Raw genomic sequence first — 23879 nt, forward strand, 5'->3', positions numbered from 1 at the left:
GTGTTCAGCAGGGCAGAAGAACTCCTGACCTTGACTGGGAATATTGTCAAGCGATGGAAGGAGCACTTTAAGGAACTCCTGAACACGACCAATGCGTTTAAAGGCGCAGTGGAGGGTGGGAGATTGTCAAGTTCTCTGCTCTAGACTTGATTCACCGACCGGGATAGCTTTCTACCAGCTGATTATTCACCAAGAAAGACAGAAGTTGCACAGCAGCATTGAGCATGTTCATGCTGTCAAATAAACCATTATAGTGAGTGATGATTTGACTGAACTGTTTGATTGTACAACTTAGAGTTAAAACTTGAAGACAAATGTTTTCCTATCGGGTACATTTTGCATGCTAGGCGAATGTGATGAGTAGTGCACTACGTACATTTCGGAAGGCCTGGCTTTGTTTGCCCAGTGGGAGAGTTCTCTGTTAACTGGCCATTATTATCCAGGTTACTGAGATTGCAGGTCAGCAGAGATTGATTGTGTGGAGCAAACATCAACAAAGAAACAGGTTTCCGCCCTGTTTCCAACAGGGGACCCCGTGTCATATTCACCATTACCAACATCTTGTTACATGAAGTCATTAGTCCATATTCCTACCACATGTTGATTTCTGCTGGAGGCTATGAAGGAGGAATTTCGGTTGGCCTCAAGGAAGTTCTGGCAAACCGTTGGACGACTCATGAGGGCAAAGCAGGCCTTGACTCAGGCTGTGTTCAGCAGGGCAGAAGAACTCCTGACCTTGACTGGGAATATTGTCAAGCGATGAAAGGAGCACTTTAAGGAACTCCTGAACACGACCAATGCGTTTAAAGGCGCAGTGGAGGGTGGGAGATTGTCAAGTTCTCTGCTCTTTGTAGACTTCGATTCACCGACCGGGATAGCTTTCTACCAGCTGATTATTCACCAAGAAAGACAAAAGTTGCACAGCAGCATTGAGCATGTTCATGCTGTCAAATAAACCATTATAGTGAGTGATGATTTGACTGAACTGTTTGATTGTACAACTTAGAGTTAAAACTTGAAGACAAATGTTTTCCTATCGGGTACATTTTGCATGCTAGGCTAACGTGATGAGTAGTGCACTACACGTACATTTCGGAAGGCCTGGCTTTGTTTTTGCCCAGAGGGAGAGTTCTCTGTTAACTGGTCATTATTATCCAGGTTACTGAGATTGCAGGTCAGCAGACATTGATTGTGTTGAGCAAACACCAACAAAGAAACATGTTTCTGCCCTGTTTCCAACAGGGGACCCTTTCGCGTGTTAGGCGAATATGATAACCACTACACCACAGAAACTGACAAAATGGACATTTTTCACCATATCTGTTACTGCACCATTCATATTTAACTGCAAACGTTTAAAATGTTGGTAGACATGTTCACTTTTGACTCTGAGACATTTTGAAGTGGATTCAGTCACAGCTGCTTTGTCATGTATTTGAGTGACAGTGAATAAATGTATAATTGAAGTTAATGCTTCTATATGTTTTCACCGTAAATGCTGGAAGAGCGACACCTAGCGAATGCGTGTCAAAATTAATGTTTCACCAGTCCTCGTTAGTATAGTGGACAGTATCCTGCCTGTCACGCGGAAGAAGGGGTTCGATTCCCTGACGGGGAGATCAATCTACCAGCTGCTGGTTCTTTACTAAGGCTTAACTTCAGGCAGGGGGTTTTACATTTTTTGACCGGGGTTTTTAAACAAAAATCATCTCCGTCCATCCACATAAGCGCTTAAACTCCATATCAGAAATGATCTCGGCCCATATTAAAAATGTCTGACAACGCATATCACATGACCATTTGCATAAACAAGGCGAGTATGACAGCCAAAAATGTTATTTGCCCAAATTCACCATTACCAACAACTTGTTACATGCTGTCAAATAAACCATTATAGTGAGTGACGATTTGACTGAACTGTTTGATTGTACAACTTAGAGTTAAAACTTGAAGACAAATGTTTTCCTATCGGGTACATTTTGCATGCTAGGCGAACGTGATGAGTAGTGCACTACGTACATTTCGGAAGGCCTGGCTTTGTTTGCCCAGCGGGAGAGTTCTCTGTTAACTGGCCATTATTATCCAGGTTACTGAGATTGCAGGGTCAGAGAGATTGATTGATTGTGTGGAGCAAACATCAACAAAGAAAAATGTTTCCGCCCTGTTTCCAACAGGGGACCTTTTCGTGTCAAATTCACCATTACCAACATCTTGTTACATGAAGTCATTAGTCCATATTCCTACCACATGTTGATTTCTGCTGGAGGCTATGAAGGAGGAATTTCGGTTGGCCTCAAGGAAGTTCTGGCAAACCGTTGGACGACTCATGAGGGCAAAGCAGGCCTTGACTCAGGCTGTGTTCAGCAGGGCAGAAGAACTCCTGACCTTGACTGGGAATATTGTCAAGCGATGAAAGGAGCACTTTAAGGAACTCCTGAACACGACCAATGCGTTTAAAGGCGCAGTGGAGGGTGGGAGATTGTCAAGTTCTCTGCTTTAGACTTGATTCACCGACCGGGATAGCTTTCTACCAGCTGATTATTCACCAAGAAAGACAGAAGTTGCACAGCAGCATTGAGCATGTTCATGCTGTCAAATAAACCATTATAGTGAGTGATGATTTGACTGAACTGTTTGATTGTACAACTTAGAGTTAAAACTTGAAGACAAATGTTTTCCTATCGGGTACATTTTACATTTTGCATGCTAGGCTAACGTGATGAGTAGTGCACTACGTACATTTCGGAAGGCCTGGCTTTGTTTGCCCAGCGGGAGAGTTCTCTGTTAACTGGCCATTATTATCCAGGTTACTGAGATTGCAGGTCAGCAGACATTGATTGTGTTGGAGCAAACATCAACAAAGAAACATGTTTCCGCCCTGTTTCCAACAAGAAACATGTCATATTCACCATTACCAACATCTTGTTACATGAAGTCATTAGTCCATATTCCTACCACATGTTGATTTCTGCTGGAGGCTATGAAGGAGGAATTTCGGTTGGCCTCAAGGAAGTTCTGGCAAACCGTTGGACGACTCATGAGGGCAAAGCAGGCCTTGACTCAGGCTGTGTTCAGCAGGGCAGAAGAACTCCTGACCTTGACTGGGAATATTGTCAAGTCCTCGATGGAAGGAGCACTTTAAGGAACTCTGAACACGACCAATGCGTTTAAAGGCGCAGTGGAGGGTGGGAGATTGTCAAGTTCTCTGCTCTAGACTTGATTCACCGACCGGGATAGCTTTCTACCAGCTGATTATTCACCAAGAAAGACAGAAGTTGCACAGCAGCATTGAGCATGTTCATGCTGTCAAATAAACCATTATAGTGAGTGATGATTTGACTGAACTGTTTGATTGTACAACTTAGAGTTAAAACTTGAAGACAAATGTTTTCCTATCGGGTACATTTTGCATGCTAGGCTAACGTGATGAGTAGTGCACTACGTACATTTCGGAAGGCCTGGCTTTGTTTGCCCAGTGGGAGAGTTCTCTGTTAACTGGTCATTATTATCCAGGTTACTGAGATTGCAGGTCAGCAGACATTGATTGTGTTGAGCAAACATCAACAAAGAAACATGTTTCCGCCCTGTTTCCAACAGGGGACCCCGTGTCATATTCACCATTACCAACATCTTGTTACATTACATGATCATTAGTCCATATTCCTACCACATGTTGATTTCTGCTGGAGGCTATGAAGGAGGAATTTCGGTTGGCCTCAAGGAAGTTCTGGCAAACCGTTGGACGACTCATGAGGGCAAAGCAGGCCTTGACTCAGGCTGTGTTCAGCAGGGCAGAAGAACTCCTGACCTTGACTGGGAATATTGTCAAGCGATGAAAGGAGCACTTTAAGGAACTCCTGAACTGACCAACGACCAATGCGTTTAAAGGCGCAGTGGAGGGTGGGAGATTGTCAAGTTCTCTGCTCTTTGCAGACTTTGATTCACCGACCGGGATAGCTTTCTACCAGCTGATTATTCACCAAGAAAGACAAAAGTTGCACAGCAGCATTGAGCATGTTCATGCTGTCAAATAAACCATTATAGTGAGTGATGATTTGACTGAACTGTTTGATTGTACAACTTAGAGTTAAAACTTGAAGACAAATGTTTTCCTATCGGGTACATTTTGCATGCTAGGCTAACGTGATGAGTAGTGCACCACTACGTACATTTCGGAAGGCCTGGCTTTGTTTGCCCAGTGGGAGAGTTCTCTGTTAACTGGTCATTATTATCCAGGTTACTGAGATTGCAGGTCAGCAGACATTGATTGTGTGGAGCAAACACCAACAAAGAAACATGTTTCTGCCCTGTTTCCAACAGGGGACCTTTTCGCGTGTCATATTCACCATTACCAACATCTTGTTACATGAAGTCATTAGTCCATATTCCTACCACATGTTGATTTCTGCTGGAGGCTATGAAGGAGGAATGTTTTTTGGTTGGCCTCAAGGAAGTTCTGGCAAACCTTTTGGACGACTCATGAGGGCAAAGCAGGCCTTGACTCAGGCTGTGTTCAGCAGGGCAGAAGAACTCCTGACCTTGACTGGGAATATTGTCAAGCGATGGAAGGAGCACTTTAAGGAACTCCTGAACACGACCAATGCGTTTAAAGGCGCAGTGGAGGGTGGGAGATTGTCAAGTTCTCTGCTCTTTGCAGACTTTGATTCACCGACGGGATAGCTTTCTACCAGCTGATTATTCACCAAGAAAGACAGCCAAAAGTTGCACAGCAGCATTGAGCATGTTCATGCTGTCAAATAAACCATTATAGTGAGTGATGATTTGACTGAACTGTTTGATTGTACAACTTAGAGTTAAAACTTGAAGACAAATGTTTTCCTATCGGGTACATTTTGCATGCTAGGGCTAACGTGATGAGTAGTGCACTACGTACATTTCGGAAGGCCTGGCTTTGTTTGCCCAGTGGGAGAGTTCTCTGTTAACTGGCCATTATTATCCAGGTTACTGAGATTGCAGGTCAGCAGAGATTGATTGTGTGGAGCAAACATCAACAAAGAAACATGCCCTGTTTCCAACAGGGGACCTTTTCGTGCGTGTCATATTCACCATTACCAACATCTTGTTACATGAAGTCATTAGTCCATATTCCTACCACATGTTGATTTCTGCTGGAGGCTATGAAGGAGGAATTTCGGTTGGCCTCAAGGAAGTTCTGGCAAACCGTTGGACGACTCATGAGGGCAAAGCAGGCCTTGACTCAGGCTGTGTTCAGCAGGGCAGAAGAACTCCTGACCTTGACTGGGAATATTGTCAAGCGATGAAAGGAGCACTTTAAGGAACTCCTGAACACGACCAATGCGTTTAAAGGCGCAGTGGAGGGGGGGAGATTGTCAAGTTCTCTGCTCTTTGCTAGACTTGATTCACCGACCGGGATAGCTTTCTACCAGCTGATTATTCACCAAGAAAGACAGAAGTTGCACAGCAGCATTGAGCATGTTCATGCTGTCAAATAAACCATTATAGTGAGTGACGATTTGACTGAACTGTTTGATTGTACAACTTAGAGTTAAAACTTGAAGACAAATGTTTTCCTATCGGGTACATTTTGCATGCTAGGCTAACGTGATGAGTAGTGCACTACGTACATTTCGGAAGGCCTGGCTTTGTTTGCCCAGGGGAGAGTTCTCTGTTAACTGGCCATTATTATCCAGGTTACTGAGATTGCAGGTCAGCAGAGATTGATTGTGTGGAGCAAACATCAACAAAGAAACATGTTTCCGCCCTGTTTCCAACAGGGGAAACATGTCATATTCACCATTACCAACATCTTGTTACATGAAGTCATTAGTCCATATTCCTACCACATGTTGATTTCTGCTGGAGGCTATGAAGGAGGAATTTCGGTTGGCCTCAAGGAAGTTCTGGCAAACCGTTGGACGACTCATGAGGGCAAAGCAGGCCTTGACTCAGGCTGTGTTCAGCAGGGCAGAAGAACTCCTGACCTTGACTGGGAATATTGTCAAGCGATGAAAGGAGCACTTTAAGGAACTCCTGAACACGACCAATGCGTTTAAAGGCGCAGTGGAGGGTGGGAGATTGTCAAGTTCTCTGCTCTTTGTAGACTTCGATTCACCGACCGGGATAGCTTTCTACCAGCTGATTATTCACCAAGAAAGACAAAAGTTGCACAGCAGCATTGAGCATGTTCATGCTGTCAAATAAACCATTATAGTGAGTGACGATTTGACTGAACTGTTTGATTGTACAACTTAGAGTTAAAACTTGAAGACAAATGTTTTCCTATCGGGTACATTTTGCATGCTAGGCGAACGTGATGAGTAGTGCACTACGTACATTTCGGAAGGCCTGGCTTTGTTTGCCCAGCGGGAGAGTTCTCTGTTAACTGGTCATTATTATCCAGGTTACTGAGATTGCAGGTCAGCAGACATTGATTGTGTTGAGCAAACACCAACAAAGAAACATGTTTCTGCCCTGTTTCGAACAGGGGACCTTTCACGTGTTAGGGGAACGTGATAACCACTACACCACAGAAACTGACAAAATGGACATTTTCGCACCTGCGTCTGTTACTGCACCATTCATATTTAACTGCAAACGTTTAAAATGTTGGTAGACATGTTCACTTTTGACTCTGAGACATTTTGAAGTGGATTCAGTCACAGCTGCTTTGTCATGTATTTGAGTGACAGTGAATAAATGTATAATTGAAGTTAATGCTTCTATATGTTTTCACCGTAAATGCTGGAAGAGCGACACCTAGCGAATGACGTGTCAAAATTAATGTTTCACCAGTCCTCGTTAGTATAGTGGACAGTATCTCTGCCTGTCACGCGGAAGACCGGGGTTCGATTCCCTGATGGGGAGATCAATCTACCAGCTGCTGGTTCTTTACTAAGGCTTAACTTCACGCAGTGGGGTTTTACATTTTGACCGGGGTTTTTAAACAAAAATCATCTCCGTCCATCCACATAAGCGCTTAAACTCCATATCAGAAATGATCTCGGCCCATATTAAAAATGTCTGACAACGCATATCACATGACCATTTGCATAAACAAGGCGAGTATGACAGCCAAAAATGTTATTTGCCCAAATTCACCATTACCAACAACTTGTTACATGCTGTCAAATAAACCATTATAGTGAGTGACGATTTGACTGAACTGTTTGATTGTACAACTTAGAGTTAAAACTTGAAGACAAATGTTTTCCTATCGGGTACATTTTGCATGCTAGGCGAACGTGATGAGTAGTGCACTACGTACATTTCGGAAGGCCTGGCTTTGTTTGCCCAGTGGGAGAGTTCTCTGTTAACTGGCCATTATTATCCAGGTTACTGAGATTGCAGGTCAGCAGAGATTGATTGTGTGGAGCAAACATCAACAAAGAAACATGTTTCCGCCCTGTTTCCAACAGGGGACCTTTTCGCGTGTCAAATTCACCATTACCAACATCTTGTTACATGAAGTCATTAGTCCATATTCCTACCACATGTTGATTTCTGCTGGAGGCTATGAAGGAGGAATTTCGGTTGGCCTCAAGGAAGTTCTGGCAAACCGTTGGACGACTCATGAGGGCAAAGCAGGCCTTGACTCAGGCTGTGTTCAGCAGGGCAGAATAACTCCTGACCTTGACTGGGAATATTGTCAAGCGATGGAAGGAGCACTTTAAGGAACTCCTGAACACGACCAATGCGTTTAAAGGCGCAGTGGAGGGTGGGAGATTGTCAAGTTCTCTGCTCTTTGCAGACTTTGATTCACCGACCGGGATAGCTTTCTACCAGCTGATTATTCACCAAGAAAGACAGAAGTTGCACAGCAGCATTGAGCATGTTCATGCTGTCAAATAAAACCATTATAGTGAGTGATGATTTGACTGAACTGTTTGATTGTACAACTTAGAGTTAAAACTTGAAGACAAATGTTTTCCTATCGGGTACATTTTGCATGCTAGGCGAACGTGATGAGTAGTGCACTACGTACATTTCGGAAGGCCTGGCTTTGTTTGCCCAGCGGGAGAGTTCTCTGTTAACTGGCCATTATTATCCAGGTTACTGAGATTGCAGGTCAGCAGAGATTGATTGTGTGGAGCAAACATCAACAAAGAAACATGTTTCCGCCCTGTTTGCGTGTCATATTCACCATTACCAACATCTTGTTACATGAAGTCATTAGTCCATATTCCTACCACATGTTGATTTCTGCTGGAGGCTATGAAGGAGGAATTTCGTTGGCCTCAAGGAAGTTCTGGCAAACCGTTGGACGACTCATGAGGGCAAAGCAGGCCTTGACTCAGGCTGTGTTCAGCAGGGCAGAAGAACTCCTGACCTTGACTGGGAATATTGTCAAGCGATGGAAGGAGCACTTTAAGGAACTCCTGAACACGACCAATGCGTTTAAAGGCGCAGTGGAGGGTGGGAGATTGTCAAGTTCTCTGCTCTTTGTAGACTTGATTCACCGACCGGGATAGCTTTCTACCAGCTGATTATTCACCAAGAAAGACAGAAGTTGCACAGCAGCATTGAGCATGTTCATGCTGTCAAATAAACCATTATAGTGAGTGATGATTTGACTGAACTGTTTGATTGTACAACTTAGAGTTAAAACTTGAAGACAAATGTTTTCCTATCGGGTACATTTTGCATGCTAGGCTAACGTGATGAGTAGTGCACTACGTACATTTTCGGAAGGCCTGGCTTTGTTTGCCCAGCAGGGAGAGTTCTCTGTTAACTGGCCATTATTATCCAGGTTACTGAGATTGCAGGTCAGCAGAGATTGATTGTGTGGAGCAAACATCAACAAAGAAACATGTTTCCGCCCTGTTTCCAACAGGGGGACCTTTCCAAATGTCATATTCACCATTACCAACATCTTGTTACATGAAGTCATTAGTCCATATTCCTACCACATGTTGATTTCTGCTGGAGGCTATGAAGGAGGAATTTCGGTTGGCCTCAAGGAAGTTCTGGCAAACCGTTGGACGACTCATGAGGGCAAAGCAGGCCTTGACTCAGGCTGTGTTCAGCAGGGCAGAAGAACTCCTGACCTTGACTGGGAATATTGTCAAGCGATGAAAGGAGCACTTTAAGGAACTCCTGAACACGACCAATGCGTTTAAAGGCGCAGTGGAGGGTGGGAGATTGTCAAGTTCTCTGCTCTTTGCAGACTTTGATTCACCGACCGGGATAGCTTTCTACCAGCTGATTATTCACCAAGAAAGACAGTATGACAGTTAAAAGTTGCACAGCAGCATTGAGCATGTTCATGCTGTCAAATAAACCATTATAGTGAGTGACGATTTGACTGAACTGTTTGATTGTACAACTTAGAGTTAAAACTTGAAGACAAATGTTTTCCTATCGGGTACATTTTGCATGCTAGGCGAACGTGATGAGTAGTGCACTACGTACATTTCAGAAGGCCTGGCTTTGTTTGCCCAGCGGGAGAGTTCTCTGTTAACTGGCCATTATTATCCAGGTTACTGAGATTGCAGGTCAGCAGACATTGATTGTGTTGAGCAAACACCAACAAAGAAACATGTTTCCGCCCTGTTTCCAACAGGGGACCTTTCGCGTGTCATATTCACCATTACCAACATCTTGTTACATTATTAGTCCATATTCCTACCACATGTTGATTTCTGCTGGAGGCTATGAAGGAGGAATTTCGGTTGGCCTCAAGGAAGTTCTGGCAAACCGTTGGACGACTCATGAGGGCAAAGCAGGCCTTGACTCAGGCTGTGTTCAGCAGGGCAGAAGAACTCCTGACCTTGACTGGGAATATTGTCAAGCGATGAAAGGAGCACTTTAAGGAACTCCTGAACACGACCAATGCGTTTAAAGGCGCAGTGGAGGGTGGGAGATTGTCAAGTTCTCTGCTCTTTGTAGACTTTGATTCACCGACCGGGATAGCTTTCTACCAGCTGATTTTTCACCAAGAAAGACAAAAGTTGCACAGCAGCATTGAGCATGTTCATGCTGTCAAATAAACCATTATAGTGAGTGACGATTTGACTGAACTGTTTGATTGTACAACTTAGAGTTAAAACTTGAAGACAAATGTTTTCCTATCGGGTACATTTTGCATGCTAGGCGAACGTGATGAGTAGTGCACTACGTACATTTCGGAAGGCCTGGCTTTGTTTGCCCAGCGGGAGAGTTCTCTGTTAACTGGTCATTATTATCCAGGTTACTGAGATTGCAGGTCAGCAGACATTGATTGTGTTGAGCAAACACCAACAAAGAAACATGTTTCCGCCCTGTTTCAAACAGGGGACCTTTTTTCTGTGTTAGGGGAACGTGATAACCACTACACCACAGAAACTGACAAAAATGGACATTTTTTTCGCACCTCGTCTGTTACTGCACCATTCATATTTAACTGCAAACGTTTAAAATGTTGGTAGATATGTTCACTTTTGACTCTGAGACATTTTGAAGTGGATTCAGTCACAGCTGCTTTGTCATGTATTTGAGTGACAGTGAATAAATGTATAATTGAAGTTAATGCTTCTATATGTTTTCACCGTAAATGCTGGAAGAGCGACACCTAGCGAATGACGTGTCAAAATTAATGTTTCACCAGTCCTCGTTAGTACAGTGGACAGTATCTCTGCCTGTCACGGAAGACCGGGGTTGATTCCCTGACGGGGAGATCAATCTACCAGCTGCTGGTTCTTTACTAAGGCTTAACTTCAGGCAGTGGGTTTTACATTTTGACCGGGTTTTTTAAACAAAAATCATCTCCGTCCATCCACATAAGCGCTTAAACTCCATATCAGAAATGATCTCGGCCCATATTAAAAATGTCTGACAACGCATATCACATGACCATTTGCATAAACAAAGGCGAGTATGACAGCCAAAAAAAATGTTATTTGCCCAAATTCACCATTACCAACAACTTGTTACATTGTTCATGCTGTCAAATAAACCATTATAGTGAGTGACGATTTGACTGAACTGTTTGATTGTACAACTTAGAGTTAAAACTTGAAGACAATTGTTTTCCTATCGGGAACATTTTGCATGCTAGGCGAACGTGATGAGTAGTGCACTACGTACATTTCGGAAGGCCTGGCTTTGTTTGCCCAGTGGGAGAGTTCTCTGTTAACTGGCCATTATTATCCAGGTTACTGAGATTGCAGGTCAGCAGAGATTGATTGTGTGGAGCAAACATCAACAAAGAAACATGTTTCCGCCCTGTTTCCAAAGGGGACCTTTCGCGTGTCAAATTCACCATTACCAACATCTTGTTACATGAAGTCATTAGTCCATATTCCTACCACATGTTGATTTCTGCTGGAGGCTATGAAGGAGGAATTTCGGTTGGCCTCAAGGAAGTTCTGGCAAACCGTTGGACGACTCATGAGGGCAAAGCAGGCCTTGACTCAGGCTGTGTTCAGCAGGGCAGAAGAACTCCTGACCTTGACTGGGAATATTGTCAAGCGATGGAAGGAGCACTTTAAGGAACTCCTGAACACGACCAATGCGTTTAAAGGCGCAGTGGAGGGTGGGAGATTGTCAAGTTCTCTGCTCTTTGCAGACTTCGATTCACCGACCGGGATAGCTTTCTACCAGCTGATTATTCACCAAGAAAGACAGAAGTTGCACAGCAGCATTGAGCATGTTCATGCTGTCAAATAAACCATTATAGTGAGTGATGATTTGACTGAACTGTTTGATTGTACAACTTAGAGTTAAAACTTGAAGACAAATGTTTTTCCTATCGGGTACATTTTGCATGCTAGGCTAACGTGATGAGTAGTGCACTACGTACATTTCGGAAGGCCTGGCTTTGTTTGCCCAGCAGGGAGAGTTCTCTGTTAACTGGCCATTATTATCCAGGTTACTGAGATTGCAGGTCAGCAGACATTGATTGTGTTGAGCAAACATCAACAAAGAAAATGTTTCCGCCCTGTTTCCAAAGGGGACATGTCATATTCACCATTACCAACATCTTGTTACATTCATTAGTCCATATTCCTACCACATGTTGATTTCTGCTGGAGGCTATGAAGGAGGAATTTCGGTTGGCCTCAAGGAAGTTCTGGCAAACCGTTGGACGACTCATGAGGGCAAAGCAGGCCTTGACTCAGGCTGTGTTCAGCAGGGCAGAAGAACTCCTGACCTTGACTGGGAATATTGTCAAGACATGGAAGGAGCACTTTAAGGAACTCCTGAACACGACCAATGCGTTTAAAGGCGCAGTGGAGGGTGGGAGATTGTCAAGTTCTCTGCTCTTTGTAGACTTGATTCACCGACCGGGATAGCTTTCTACCAGCTGATTATTCACCAAGAAAGACAGAAGTTGCACAGCAGCATTGAGCATGTTCATGCTGTCAAATAAACCATTATAGTGAGTGACGATTTGACTGAACTGTTTGATTGTACAACTTAGAGTTAAAACTTGAAGACAAATGTTTTCCTATCGGGTACATTTTGCATGCTAGGCGAACGTGATGAGTAGTGCACTACGTACATTTCGGAAGGCCTGGCTTTGTTTGCCCAGAGGGAGAGTTCTCTGTTAACTGGTCATTATTATCCAGGTTACTGAGATTGCAGGTCAGCAGACATTGATTGTGTTGAGCAAACACCAACAAAGAAACATGTTTCTGCCCTGTTTCGAACAGGGGACCTTTCGCGTGTTAGGCGAACGTGATAACCACTACACCACAGAAACTTGAAAATGGACATTTTGAGCACTCGTCTGTTACTGCACCATTCATATTTAACTGCAAACGTTTAAAATGTTGGTAGACATGTTCACTTTTGACTCTGAGACATTTTGAAGTGGATTCAGTCACAGCTGCTTTGTCATGTATTTGAGTGACAGTGAATAAATGTATAATTGAAGTTAATGCTTCTATATGTTTTCACCGTAAATGCTGGAAGAGCGACACCTAGCGAATGACGTGTCAAAATTAATGTTTCACCAGTCCTCGTTAGGCAGTGGACAGTATCTCCTGCCTGTCCGCGGAAGACGGGGTTCGATTCCCTGACGGGGAGATCAATCTACCAGCTGCTGGTTCTTTACTAAGGCTTAACTTCACGCAGTGGGGTTTTACATTTTGACCGGGGTTTTTAAACAAAAATCATCTCCGTCCATCCACATAAGCGCTTAAACTCCATATCAGAAATGATCTCGGCCCATATTAAAAATGTCTGACAACGCATATCACATGACCATTTGCATAAACAAAGGCTGATTATGACAGCCAAAAATGTTATTTGCCCAAATTCACCATTACCAACAACTTGTTACATGCTGTCAAATAAACCATTATAGTGAGTGACGATTTGACTGAACTGTTTGATTGTACAACTTAGAGTTAAAACTTGAAGACAAATGTTTTCCTATCGGGTACATTTTGCATGCTAGCTTAACGTGATGAGTAGTGCACTACGTACATTTCGGAAGGCCTGGCTTTGTTTGCCCAGCGGGAGAGTTCTCTGTTAACTGGCCATTATTATCCAGGTTACTGAGATTGCAGGTCAGCAGAGATTGATTGTGTGGAGCAAACATCAACAAAGAAACATGTTTCCGCCCTGTTTCCAACAGGGGTTATTCAAATTCACCATTACCAACATCTTGTTACATGAAGTCATTAGTCCATATTCCTACCACATGTTGATTTCTGCTGGAGGCTATGAAGGAGGAATTTCGGTTGGCCTCAAGGAAGTTCTGGCAAACCGTTGACGTTGGACGACTCATGAGGGCAAAGCAGGCCTTGACTCAGGCTGTGTTCAGCAGGGCAGAAGAACTCCTGACCTTGACTGGGAATATTGTCAAGCGATGAAAGGAGCACTTTAAGGAACTCCTGAACACGACCAATGCGTTTAAAGGCGCAGTGGAGGGTGGGAGATTGTCAAGTTCTCTGCTCTTTGCAGACTTTGATTCACCGACGGGATAGCTTTCTACCAGCTGATTATTCACCAAGAAAGACAGAAGTTGCACAGCAGCATTGAGCATGTTCATGCTGTCAAATAAACCATTATAGTGAGTGATGATTTGACTGAACTGTTTGATTGTACAACTTAGAGTAAAACTTGAAGACAAATGTTTTCCTATCGGGTACATTTTGCATGCTAGGCTAACGTGATGAGTAGTGCACCACGTACATTTCGGAAGGCCTGGCTTTGTTTGCCCAGCGGGAGAGTTCTCTGTTGTTAACCATTATTATCCAGGTTACTGAGATTGCAGGTCAGCAGAGATTGATTGTGTGGAGCAAACATCAACAAAGAAACATGTTTCCGCCCTGTTTCCAACTGTGCGTGTCATATTCACCATTACCAACATCTTGTTACATGAAGTCATTAGTCCATATTCCTACCACATGTTGATTTCTGCTGGAGGCTATGAAGGAGGAATTTCGGTTGGCCTCAAGGAAGTTCTGGCAAACCGTTGGACGACTCATGAGGGCAAAGCAGGCCTTGACTCAGGCTGTGTTCAGCAGGGCAGAAGAACTCCTGACCTTGACTGGGAATATTGTCAAGCGATGGAAGGAGCACTTTAAGGAACTCCTGAACACGACCAATGCGTTTAAAGGCGCAGTGGAGGGTGGGAGATTGTCAAGTTCTCTGCTCTTTTAGACTTGATTCACCGACCGGGATAGCTTTCACCAGCTGATTATTCACCAAGAAAGACAAAAGTTGCACAGCAGCATTGAGCATGTTCATGCTGTCAAATAAACCATTATAGTGAGTGACTGATGATTTGACTGAACTGTTTGATTGTACAACTTAGAGTTAAAACTTGAAGACAAATGTTTTCCTATCGGGTACATTTTGCATGCTAGGCTAACGTGATGAGTAGTGCACTACATTACATTTCGGAAGGCCTGGCTTTGTTTGCCCAGTGGGAGAGTTCTCTGTTAACTGGTCATTATTATCCAGGTTACTGAGATTGCAGGTCAGCAGAGATTGATTGTGTGGAGCAAACATCAACAAAGAAACATGTTTGCCCTGTTTCCAACAGGGGACCACCGTGTCAAATTCACCATTACCAACATCTTGTTACATGAAGTCATTAGTCCATATTCCTACCACATGTTGATTTCTGCTGGAGGCTATGAAGGAGGAATTTCGGTTGGCCTCAAGGAAGTTCTGGCAAACCGTTGGACGACTCATGAGGGCAAAGCAGGCCTTGACTCAGGCTGTGTTCAGCAGGGCAGAAGAACTCCTGACCTTGACTGGGAATATTGTCAAGCGATGGAAGGAGCACTTTAAGGAACTCCTGAACACGACCAATGCGTTTAAAGGCGCAGTGGAGGGTGGGAGATTGTCAAGTTCTCTGCTCTTTGCAGACTTTGATTCACCGACCGGGATAGCTTTCTACCAGCATTATTCACCAAGAAAGACAAAAAGTTGCACAGCAGCATTGAGCATGTTCATGCTGTCAAAAAACCATTATAGTGAGTGATGATTTGACTGAACTGTTTGATTGTACAACTTAGAGTTAAAACTTGAAGACAAATTTTTTCCTATCGGGTACATTTTGCATGCTAGGCGAACGTGATGAGTAGTGCACTCACGTACATTTCAGAAGGCCTGGCTTTGTTTGCCCAGCGGAGAGTTCTCTGTTAACTGGCCATTATTATCCAGGATACTGAGATTGCAGGTCAGCAGAGATTGATTGTGTGGAGCAAACATCAACAAAGAAACATGTTTCCACCCTGTTTCCAACAGGGGACCTTTCGCTTGTCAATTTCACCATTACCAACATCTTGTTACATGAAGTCTTTAGTCCATATTCCTACCACATGTTGATTTCTGCTGGAGGCTATGAAGGGGGAATTTCGGTTGGCCTCAAGGAAGTTCTGGCAAACCGTTGGACGACTCATGAGGGCAAAGCAGGCCTTGACTCAGGCTGTGTTCAGCAGGGCAGAAGAACTCCTGACTTTGTCTGGGAATATTGTCAAGCGATGAAAGGAGCACTTTAAGGAACTCCTGAACACGACCAATGCGTTTAAAGGCGCAGTGGAGGGTGGGAGATTGTCAAGTTCTCTAGACTTGATTTTGCAGACTTTGCTTTCACCCAGCTGATTATTGGGAAAGACAAAATTGCACAGCAGCATTGAGCATGTTCATGCTGTCAAATAAACCATTATAGTGACTGATGATTTGACTGAACTGTTTGATTGTATAACTTAGAGTTAAAACTTGAAGACAAACATTTTCCTATATCGGGTACATTTTGCATGCTAGGCGTAACGTGATGAGTAGTGCACTACATTACATTTCAGAAGGCCTGGCTTTGTTTGCCCAGCAGGAGAGTTCTCTGTTAACTGGCCATTATTATCCAGGTTACTGAGATTGCAGGTCATTGATTGTGTGGAGCAAACAGACATTGATTGTGTTGAGCAAACACCAACAAAGAAACATGTTTCCGCCCCTGTTATTAGTCCATATTCCTACCACATGTTGATTTCTGCTGGAGGCTATGAAGGAGGAATTTCGGTTGGCCTCAAGGAAGTTCTGGCAAACCGTTGGACGACTCATGAGGGCAAAGCAGGCCTTGACTCAGGCTGTGTTCAGCAGGGCAGAAGAACTCCTGACCTTGACTGGGAATATTGTCAAGCGATGAAAGGAGCACTTTAAGGAACTCCTGAACACGACCAATGCGTTTAAAGGCGCAGTGGAGGGTGGGAGATTGTCAAGTTCTCTGCTCTTTGTAGACTTTGATTCACCGACCGGGATAGCTTTCTACCAGCTGATTTTTCACCAAGAAAGACAAAAGTTGCACAGCAGCATTGAGCATGTTCATGCTGTCAAATAAACCATTATAGTGAGTGACGATTTGACTGAACTGTTTGATTGTACAACTTAGAGTTAAAACTTGAAGACAAATGTTTTCCTATCGGGTACATTTTGCATGCTAGGCGAACGTGATGAGTAGTGCACTACGTACATTTCGGAAGGCCTGGCTTTGTTTGCCCAGTTCTCTGGGAGAGTTCTCTGTTAACTGGTCATTATTATCCAGGTTACTGAGATTGCAGGTCAGACCAAAAGACATTGATTGTGTTTGAACCAGACTTTGTTTGAGAGTGCGAGGACATGGGCCTAGGAATAAGCATTAAAACTGATACCCTTCATGCAGTTAGTCACTTTGTGTTGTGTTAGCCTCATTAGATTCAGGGGTGCTGCGAGACCTGTATTTTTGTGTTTTTACCAAGTACTTCAGTTAAGTAGGTGTTTTGTTTAATCTTTTGTTTCCTTTTAGATTTAGAAATAGTCTTCCTTTTGAAGATCTCCTTTTGTTATATTCTGTTTTTGATTTCCGCAGCACCCATCGGCCCACTTATCCTTTGTTGAGCACTGTTTGTCATTATTTGCCTGATTCCAAAATAAATATCCTTTCTATTACCACATTCCAACTGGTTTTATGTTATGCTTTGATACCCCTAGCTACGGGGCGTAACACCATCATTTATCAGGAGCTCGCGAAGGAAATGACCAACAAAGGTTACGACAGGGACATTCTAAAACGCTTAACGTGAAAAAGCTTAACGTGATGTAATGTATCTAAACAACGATCAATCATCACCAGATGTATCATGGTCATATCTTGTCATGAACACTTAAGCCTGTAAAAAAAACTAAATCGAAATCCAACGGTTATAGAAGTTATCTCACGTTAATGTTTTCTTCATCAGTGGCCGTATGGCGAGGGAAAAAGCTTAACGTGGTGTAATGTACCTAAACAATGATCAATCATCACCAAATTTCTCTCTCATATTACCCATCATAACCACGGAAAACTGTCAAATAATCTAACCCAATGTCCAATTATTATTGACGTTATCTGACATAAAGCGTTTCTGCTTCAGGGCAGCGGAGCGGCTGGGGTTGACTCTCCACGGTTCTCATTGGCTTTATAAGTACTAATGTGAAAAAGCTTAACGTGGTTTAATGTACCTAAACAACGATCAATCATCACTAAAAATATAATGTCTTCTATATTGCTCATCATAACCACTTAAAACGGTCAAATCTAACCCAATGTCCAAATATTATGGACGTTATCTGACACATTAACGTGAGATAACTTTTATAATCGTTGGATTTCGATTTAGTTTTTTTTTGACAGGCTTAAGTGTTCATGACAAGATATGACCATGATACATCTGGTGATGATTGATCGTTGTTTTGATATTAAGCTTTTTCACGTTAAGCGTTTTAGAAGGTCCCTCACGACAAGCCGTGGGACGCCCTGCGGAGTAAATGGAAGGCGCTTAAACAGCAATACACGGCTCAAAAAAGAGAGTTGTCTCGCAGCGGTGCCGGAGGGAAAATATAAGGCAAGTTCCACCTTTTTGATGAGCTGGATCAGATCCTCAGCCAAAGGCCCATCGGAGCTTATAGCTAGGCTTCTAATATTAACAACAACAACTGTCTAGCAAAACTTTGTTCGCAAAAGTTCGCTTTTGAATCTTGTGTGAATCAGTGCAAAGATGAATGGAAACACCTTAAAATGTCTCAAATTAATTCAATATACCAATTTAATCGCAAAACAGCATGTGACGTCATTACGCACAGGTTTTTATTCGCTTCAAAGCTGTTGGATGGAAACACACTTTCACCAGCTTTATTCACATGAGGTTTTTACAGAACTTCAGATAATTCGATTGACAAGTGGATGGAAACTTAGCAAGTGACTACTGAGCCCCCCCTCCCCTTTGTTTGTTTATTTTCCTTTTCTTTTATTTATTTATTTATTTTTATTTTTTATTATTTTGAAACATTTTTATTTCATCTATTTCAGTATTTTCCTTATTTATTTATGTATCTGTTTTGTTTTATGTATAATATACTGTTGACATGTCAATTTTGGTTTTACCAATTGTTCTCTCTCGGGTGGGGTGGAATTGTGGGAGGGATAAAAAGATTAAGGTGGGGGTGGAAATGAAAGAATGTAAGCCTTCTCTGTTACATGGAACTGTAGTGCTATTGCCTGTGAATTTGCTCCCAAATTCACAGGCAATAGCACTCCCGGCCCGGGAGAGGAGGAAACAGGCAGCGGAGCTACCCCTGGATGGTGTAAACAATAAAGCATTCATTTATTATGGCCTGAGCGCCGACAGCGGCGAAGGCCCTATTGAAACCGAAGGAATTATTATTACACCAAATTAATTTGCTTTTTGAGGGGCTTAACGATGAAAAGTTATTAAAAGAAAAACTTTTCGTCAGACGGTGTGGGCGTGGCGTGGCGGCCATTTTGAGTGTTTAGCGATGAACAAAGAAATTGTTGTAACTTGAGTGTATGTTGTCGTATCTGCCCGAAATTTCTCACGATGGACAAGGGTCCAGGCCTGAGGACACCTACAGGCCAAAATTGACTTTTGGTCATAGCGCCCCCCGCTGGCAACAGGAAATGCACCTTATATGACAAACATCATCCGATTTACATGAAACTTAGAATCTGTAGTCTACATGTGATACTGAGCCACCCCCTATACTTTAACCACGCGCACTTACTCAGGCCACGCCCCCTTTCATAACATTTGAACCGTTTAAGATATACCCTTGTGTGAGGTATCATTGAACTCAGCAGAGAGTTCCTTATTCATTGTTTATGGTTTTGCCCGCCCCCTATACTTAAGCCACGCCCCTTTCATAACTGGTGACCCATTTAAGGTAGAGTCTTAGGTGACGTATCAACGAACTCAGCAGAGACTTCCTTATTCATTGGTTATGGTTTGAATTGCCCCCTATGACTTAGCCACGCCCCCTTTCACAGCTAACATGAAATGTATGACGTAGAGTCTTGTGTGAGGTATCGTTGAACTCGGCGGGGAGTTCCCTTTTCATTGGTGACGATTTGCAGTGTCTGAGTGCCGCCCAAATGCACGGTCGCAAGGAGCGGCGTCCGCCGGTAACCCCGACGCACGCAGAGGTGCGAGGGCCCGTCCATCACTGCTTGCAGCTTTAATTATATTGTTTTTTGCCAAACTTGGATAAAACATGAATTTAAAAAATGTATATGTTGGGGGTTCGGGCCAGTCGCGTATAGGTGTAGAAGACTTTCTAAAAAAAAAAAAAAAAAAAAATGTTTTCCTGACCGGAAGCCTCTCCAAAAGAGCAGGGTTCGAATCCCCCCTTACCCAAACAAATTGTCCTGTATTTAGTTCAGAATATTATGCTACAGCATGTCTGTATTACACAAAACAATTATATATAAAGTTTTTAACCGTTTAATGTTAAATTTAATTCAATATATTTTTTTAAAATGATGTGGAAATATGATAACACCTCATGATTTGAATGTTATGACAATAATACTTTTACATGCTGCTACTGGTAAAAGTTGAATTTAACTTAATAATAGTACATTTTTGTATAATGATACAAAATTGCAAAGCACTATATCAATTTATGTTTAATTTTATTTCATTTTTTAAGACGTTTACTTCCTCAGTCAAATAAAGACACAGTGATGCTTTCAGGATATTTTATTAAAAACTACCTAATTCTAAAACACCAAATAAAGATCTAAAACACAATACAAATCTAAAACACACAATAAAAATGTACACACTGTGTAAAATAAAATTACACTTATTTACACTGTTACAGAAGAGTGCATGTGAACAACTGAGAGACTGTGATGTGATGATGAAAAAGTGATGATGATGATTCAGACCAGATATCCAGTGAAGGTGAATAAAGTTGAATAAACTAAAATATCACAATGAAACAGTCCTGACTAAGTACAGTAGTGTGTGTGTGTGTGTGTGTGTGAGAGAGAGAGGGTATATTTGAAGTTGAAGTGTTCATTTTTTTTTCTCTGCCACCCATTTGTCCCTTTCAGCCTCATAGAAGTCCGACAGTTTGAACTCCCCCCAGGTCATCTCCTTCCCCATGCCCTGTGCCTTGTAGGGGGAGAACACTCTGGAGGGGCAGTAGATGTATTTCCCTGGTACCCCGGGGAAGCTGTCATGTACGTGAGGGCTGTCAGGGCCCTGCTTTAGGGGTTGATGACAGAACCTGCACAGGCGACCTGTTGGAAGCTGCACTTCTGACTTCCTCTTTGCCCTCTCCTCTGCCACCCTCCTCCACTCAGCCCCCCTCTGTCTGGCGCATCCAGCTCCCGCTCAAAGAATGGAGACGCAGCAAAGTCCTCAAAAGACATCCGAGGGTTTGTGAGGCCTTCGTCTGCATATGTCTTAAACACCTTTGTGGAGCAGTAAAAGTATTTGATTGTTTGTGTCTGATAAAAGAAATGAACTGATGAGCCATCGCCAAGATACCGGGACTTGGGCTGACCACAGGCTACACAGTTCCTGGTCTTTTTTTTCTGCTGCTGCTGCTGCGGCTGCTGATGTTGTTGTTGTTTTTGCATTAACTCTGCTACAATCCGCTCCACTGTAGCCCGGCTCAGGGACTCCTCCTGGGGTGGAGCAGCAGGTGAAGGGTTGAAAGTAGCAGGAGGTAGAGTTACGACAGGCACGCTGGTCGTTTGACTGCCTGTAGTCAAACTGTGCCACAGCTGCTGTGTCTCCAAAACTTTCTCTGGGCTGGTATTGAGGGAGGAGCTGGTGTTTTTTAATTTGGCCAGATGCTTTACATATCTGGAGATATGTTGGCATGTGGTTGGATGAAGGAGGCTGTTGGGGTCAGTGCACGCCCTCTGGACCATGGCAGCATAGTCTGCGTCCACCCGCTTCAGAAAGTCTTTTGTTCCTCTTCAATCTCTGCAAGACACAGCCTCTTACAGTGTAAGGTGGTACACAAAGTTCATTATACTAATTTGAAGCTGTCTCGGATTTACCCCAATGCATCTGACTCCTGTAATAGGTGCAAGCATTCCCCAGCTGACCATTCCCATATGTTCTGGTTCTGTCCCAGGCTCGCCCCCATTCTGGTCAGAAATCTTCAAAACTCTTAGCACAGCATATAACGCTGTTATCTCACCTGAGCCTCTCTTGGCTTTGCTTGGTGCCCATATGCAGCCTTCTTCTTCCAAAGTCATGCAGACCGTTCTTGCCTTTGCCACCCTGCTGGCCAGGCGTCTTACACTCCTTAACTGGAAACACCCTCAACCTCCATCTAATAGTAGATAGGTGAAAGAGATCTTCCTGTCCGTTAGACTTGGAAAGCTCAGATTTTCCCTCAATGGCTCCTTAAATGCATTTGAAATAACTCGGAGACCTCTCTTAAATTGTATTGAATCTTTAGCATCTCTGCCTGACAGTAGCTATGTTTCCATCAATCCGTTTTTACCCGAATTAAGTGATATCGAATGAAAAATGCCTTATGGAAACAGTAAAATCCGATTGAATTTCATGAATATTGACTCAAAGAAAATACGTTCGGTCTCATCGGATTTTCTCTTGATCGATATACGACTTATGCGATAAACGCTGATGGAAACGTTATTTGCCGAAAAAATAATGAATTGCGATTACGTTTTAAGTCATTTTATGGTTGCAACTCGCAATAAAAGGAAGAAGAAGTTTCAGTTCATTTCCTCTCTGTTTGCACACATGACAGGTGTCAACAAAAACAGATGTAAGTGGACAAACGAGGAGACAAGATACTTTTTTAATTTAATTTACCAGAAAAATATAACAGCTATTTTAGATAGCAAAAATCTAAAAAACGCCATCTGTTACGGCCGCCGTCAGTGCCCTCCTGTGTTTGTTGACATGGAATATGCAAAGCAGGCTGTGCCATCCCGACCACTGGCGATTGGATGGACCAGGAAGGACCCGCCTAGTACCTGGAGGAAGAAGCTGCTGATTGGTGCGGCGTGCTCCCCACTGGCCGGCCAATCAGGAGGAGTCAGGTGTCTGCCTCCAGCTTAAAGAGGCACTCGTTTGCAGCTAAAGAGAGCTGCCAGACCAGACTTTGTTTGAGAGTGCGAGGACATGGGCCTAGGAATAAGCATTAAAAACTGATACCCTTCATGCAGTTAGTCACTTTGTGTTGTGTTAGCCTCATTAGATTCAGGGGTGCTGCGAGACCTGTATTTTTGTGTTTTTACCAAGTACTTCAGTTAAGTAGGTGTTTTGTTTAATCTTTTGTTTCCTTTTAGATTTAGAAATAGTCTTCCTTTTGAAGATCTCCTTTTGTTATATTCTGTTTTTGATTTCCGCAGCACCCATCGCCCACTTATCCTTTGTTGAGCACTGTTTGTCATTATTTGCCTGATTCCAAAATAAATATCCTTTCTATTACCACATTCCAACTGGTTTTATGTTATGCTTTGATACCCCTAGCTACGGGGCGTAACACCATCATTTATCAGGAGCTCGCGAAGGAAATGACCAACAAAGGTTACGACAGGGACATTCTAAAACGCTTAACGTGAAAAAGCTTAACGTGATGTAATGTATCTAAACAACGATCAATCATCACCAGATGTATCATGGTCATATCTTGTCATGAACACTTAAGCCTGTAAAAAAAAACTAAATCGAAATCCAACGGTTATAGAAGTTATCTCACGTTAATGTTTTCTTCATCAGTGGCCGTATGGCGAGGAAAAAGCTTAACGTGGTGTAATGTACCTAAACAATGATCAATCATCACCAAATTTCTCTCTCATATTACCCATCATAACCACGGAAAACTGTCAAATAATCTAACCCAATGTCCAATTATTATTGACGTTATCTGACATAAAGCGTTTCTGCTTCAGGGCAGCGGAGCGGCTGGGGTTGACTCTCCACGGTTCTCATTGGCTTTATAAGTACTAATGTGAAAAAGCTTAACGTGGTTTAATGTACCTAAACAACGATCAATCATCACTAAAAAATATAATGTCTTCTATATTGCTCATCATAACCACTTAAAACGGTCAAATCTAACCCAATGTCCAAATATTATGGACGTTATCTGACACATTAACGTGAGATAACTTTTATAATCGTTGGATTTCGATTTAGTTTTTTTGACAG

General features: G+C 42.9%; 1 protein-coding gene and 4 non-coding genes across 5 annotated transcripts; 1 reads left to right on the forward strand and 4 right to left on the reverse strand.

The window, feature by feature from the left end:
* Positions 1 to 1219: 1219 nt before the first annotated feature.
* trnav-aac (transfer RNA valine (anticodon AAC)) lies at positions 1220 to 1293 on the reverse strand. The gene has a single exon. It is a non-coding gene; the product is annotated as a tRNA-Val (tRNA).
* A 5150-nt stretch (positions 1294 to 6443) lies between these two features.
* Positions 6444 to 6516, reverse strand: trnav-aac (transfer RNA valine (anticodon AAC)). Its single transcript has one exon. It is a non-coding gene; the product is annotated as a tRNA-Val (tRNA).
* Positions 6517 to 6774: 258 nt separating this feature from the next.
* On the forward strand, positions 6775 to 6846 carry trnad-guc (transfer RNA aspartic acid (anticodon GUC)). The gene has a single exon. It is a non-coding gene; the product is annotated as a tRNA-Asp (tRNA).
* A 5742-nt stretch (positions 6847 to 12588) lies between these two features.
* Positions 12589 to 12661, reverse strand: trnav-aac (transfer RNA valine (anticodon AAC)). The gene has a single exon. It is a non-coding gene; the product is annotated as a tRNA-Val (tRNA).
* A 7807-nt stretch (positions 12662 to 20468) lies between these two features.
* LOC114551765 (uncharacterized) lies at positions 20469 to 21969 on the reverse strand. The gene is made up of 2 exons (XM_028572722.1): positions 21892 to 21969; positions 20469 to 21671 (listed from the first exon to the last, which is right to left on the reverse strand). The coding sequence occupies exon 2, from the start codon at positions 21614 to 21616 to the stop codon at positions 20945 to 20947; it is 672 nt and encodes a 223-aa protein (XP_028428523.1). The 5' UTR covers positions 21617 to 21671; positions 21892 to 21969; the 3' UTR covers positions 20469 to 20944.
* Between the last annotated feature and the right edge of the window lie 1910 nt (positions 21970 to 23879).

Source organism: Perca flavescens, unplaced genomic scaffold (assembly GCF_004354835.1).
Source record: "Perca flavescens isolate YP-PL-M2 unplaced genomic scaffold, PFLA_1.0 EPR50_1.1_unplaced_scaf_5, whole genome shotgun sequence".
In the NCBI taxonomy this organism is placed as follows: Eukaryota; Metazoa; Chordata; class Actinopteri; order Perciformes; family Percidae; genus Perca; species Perca flavescens.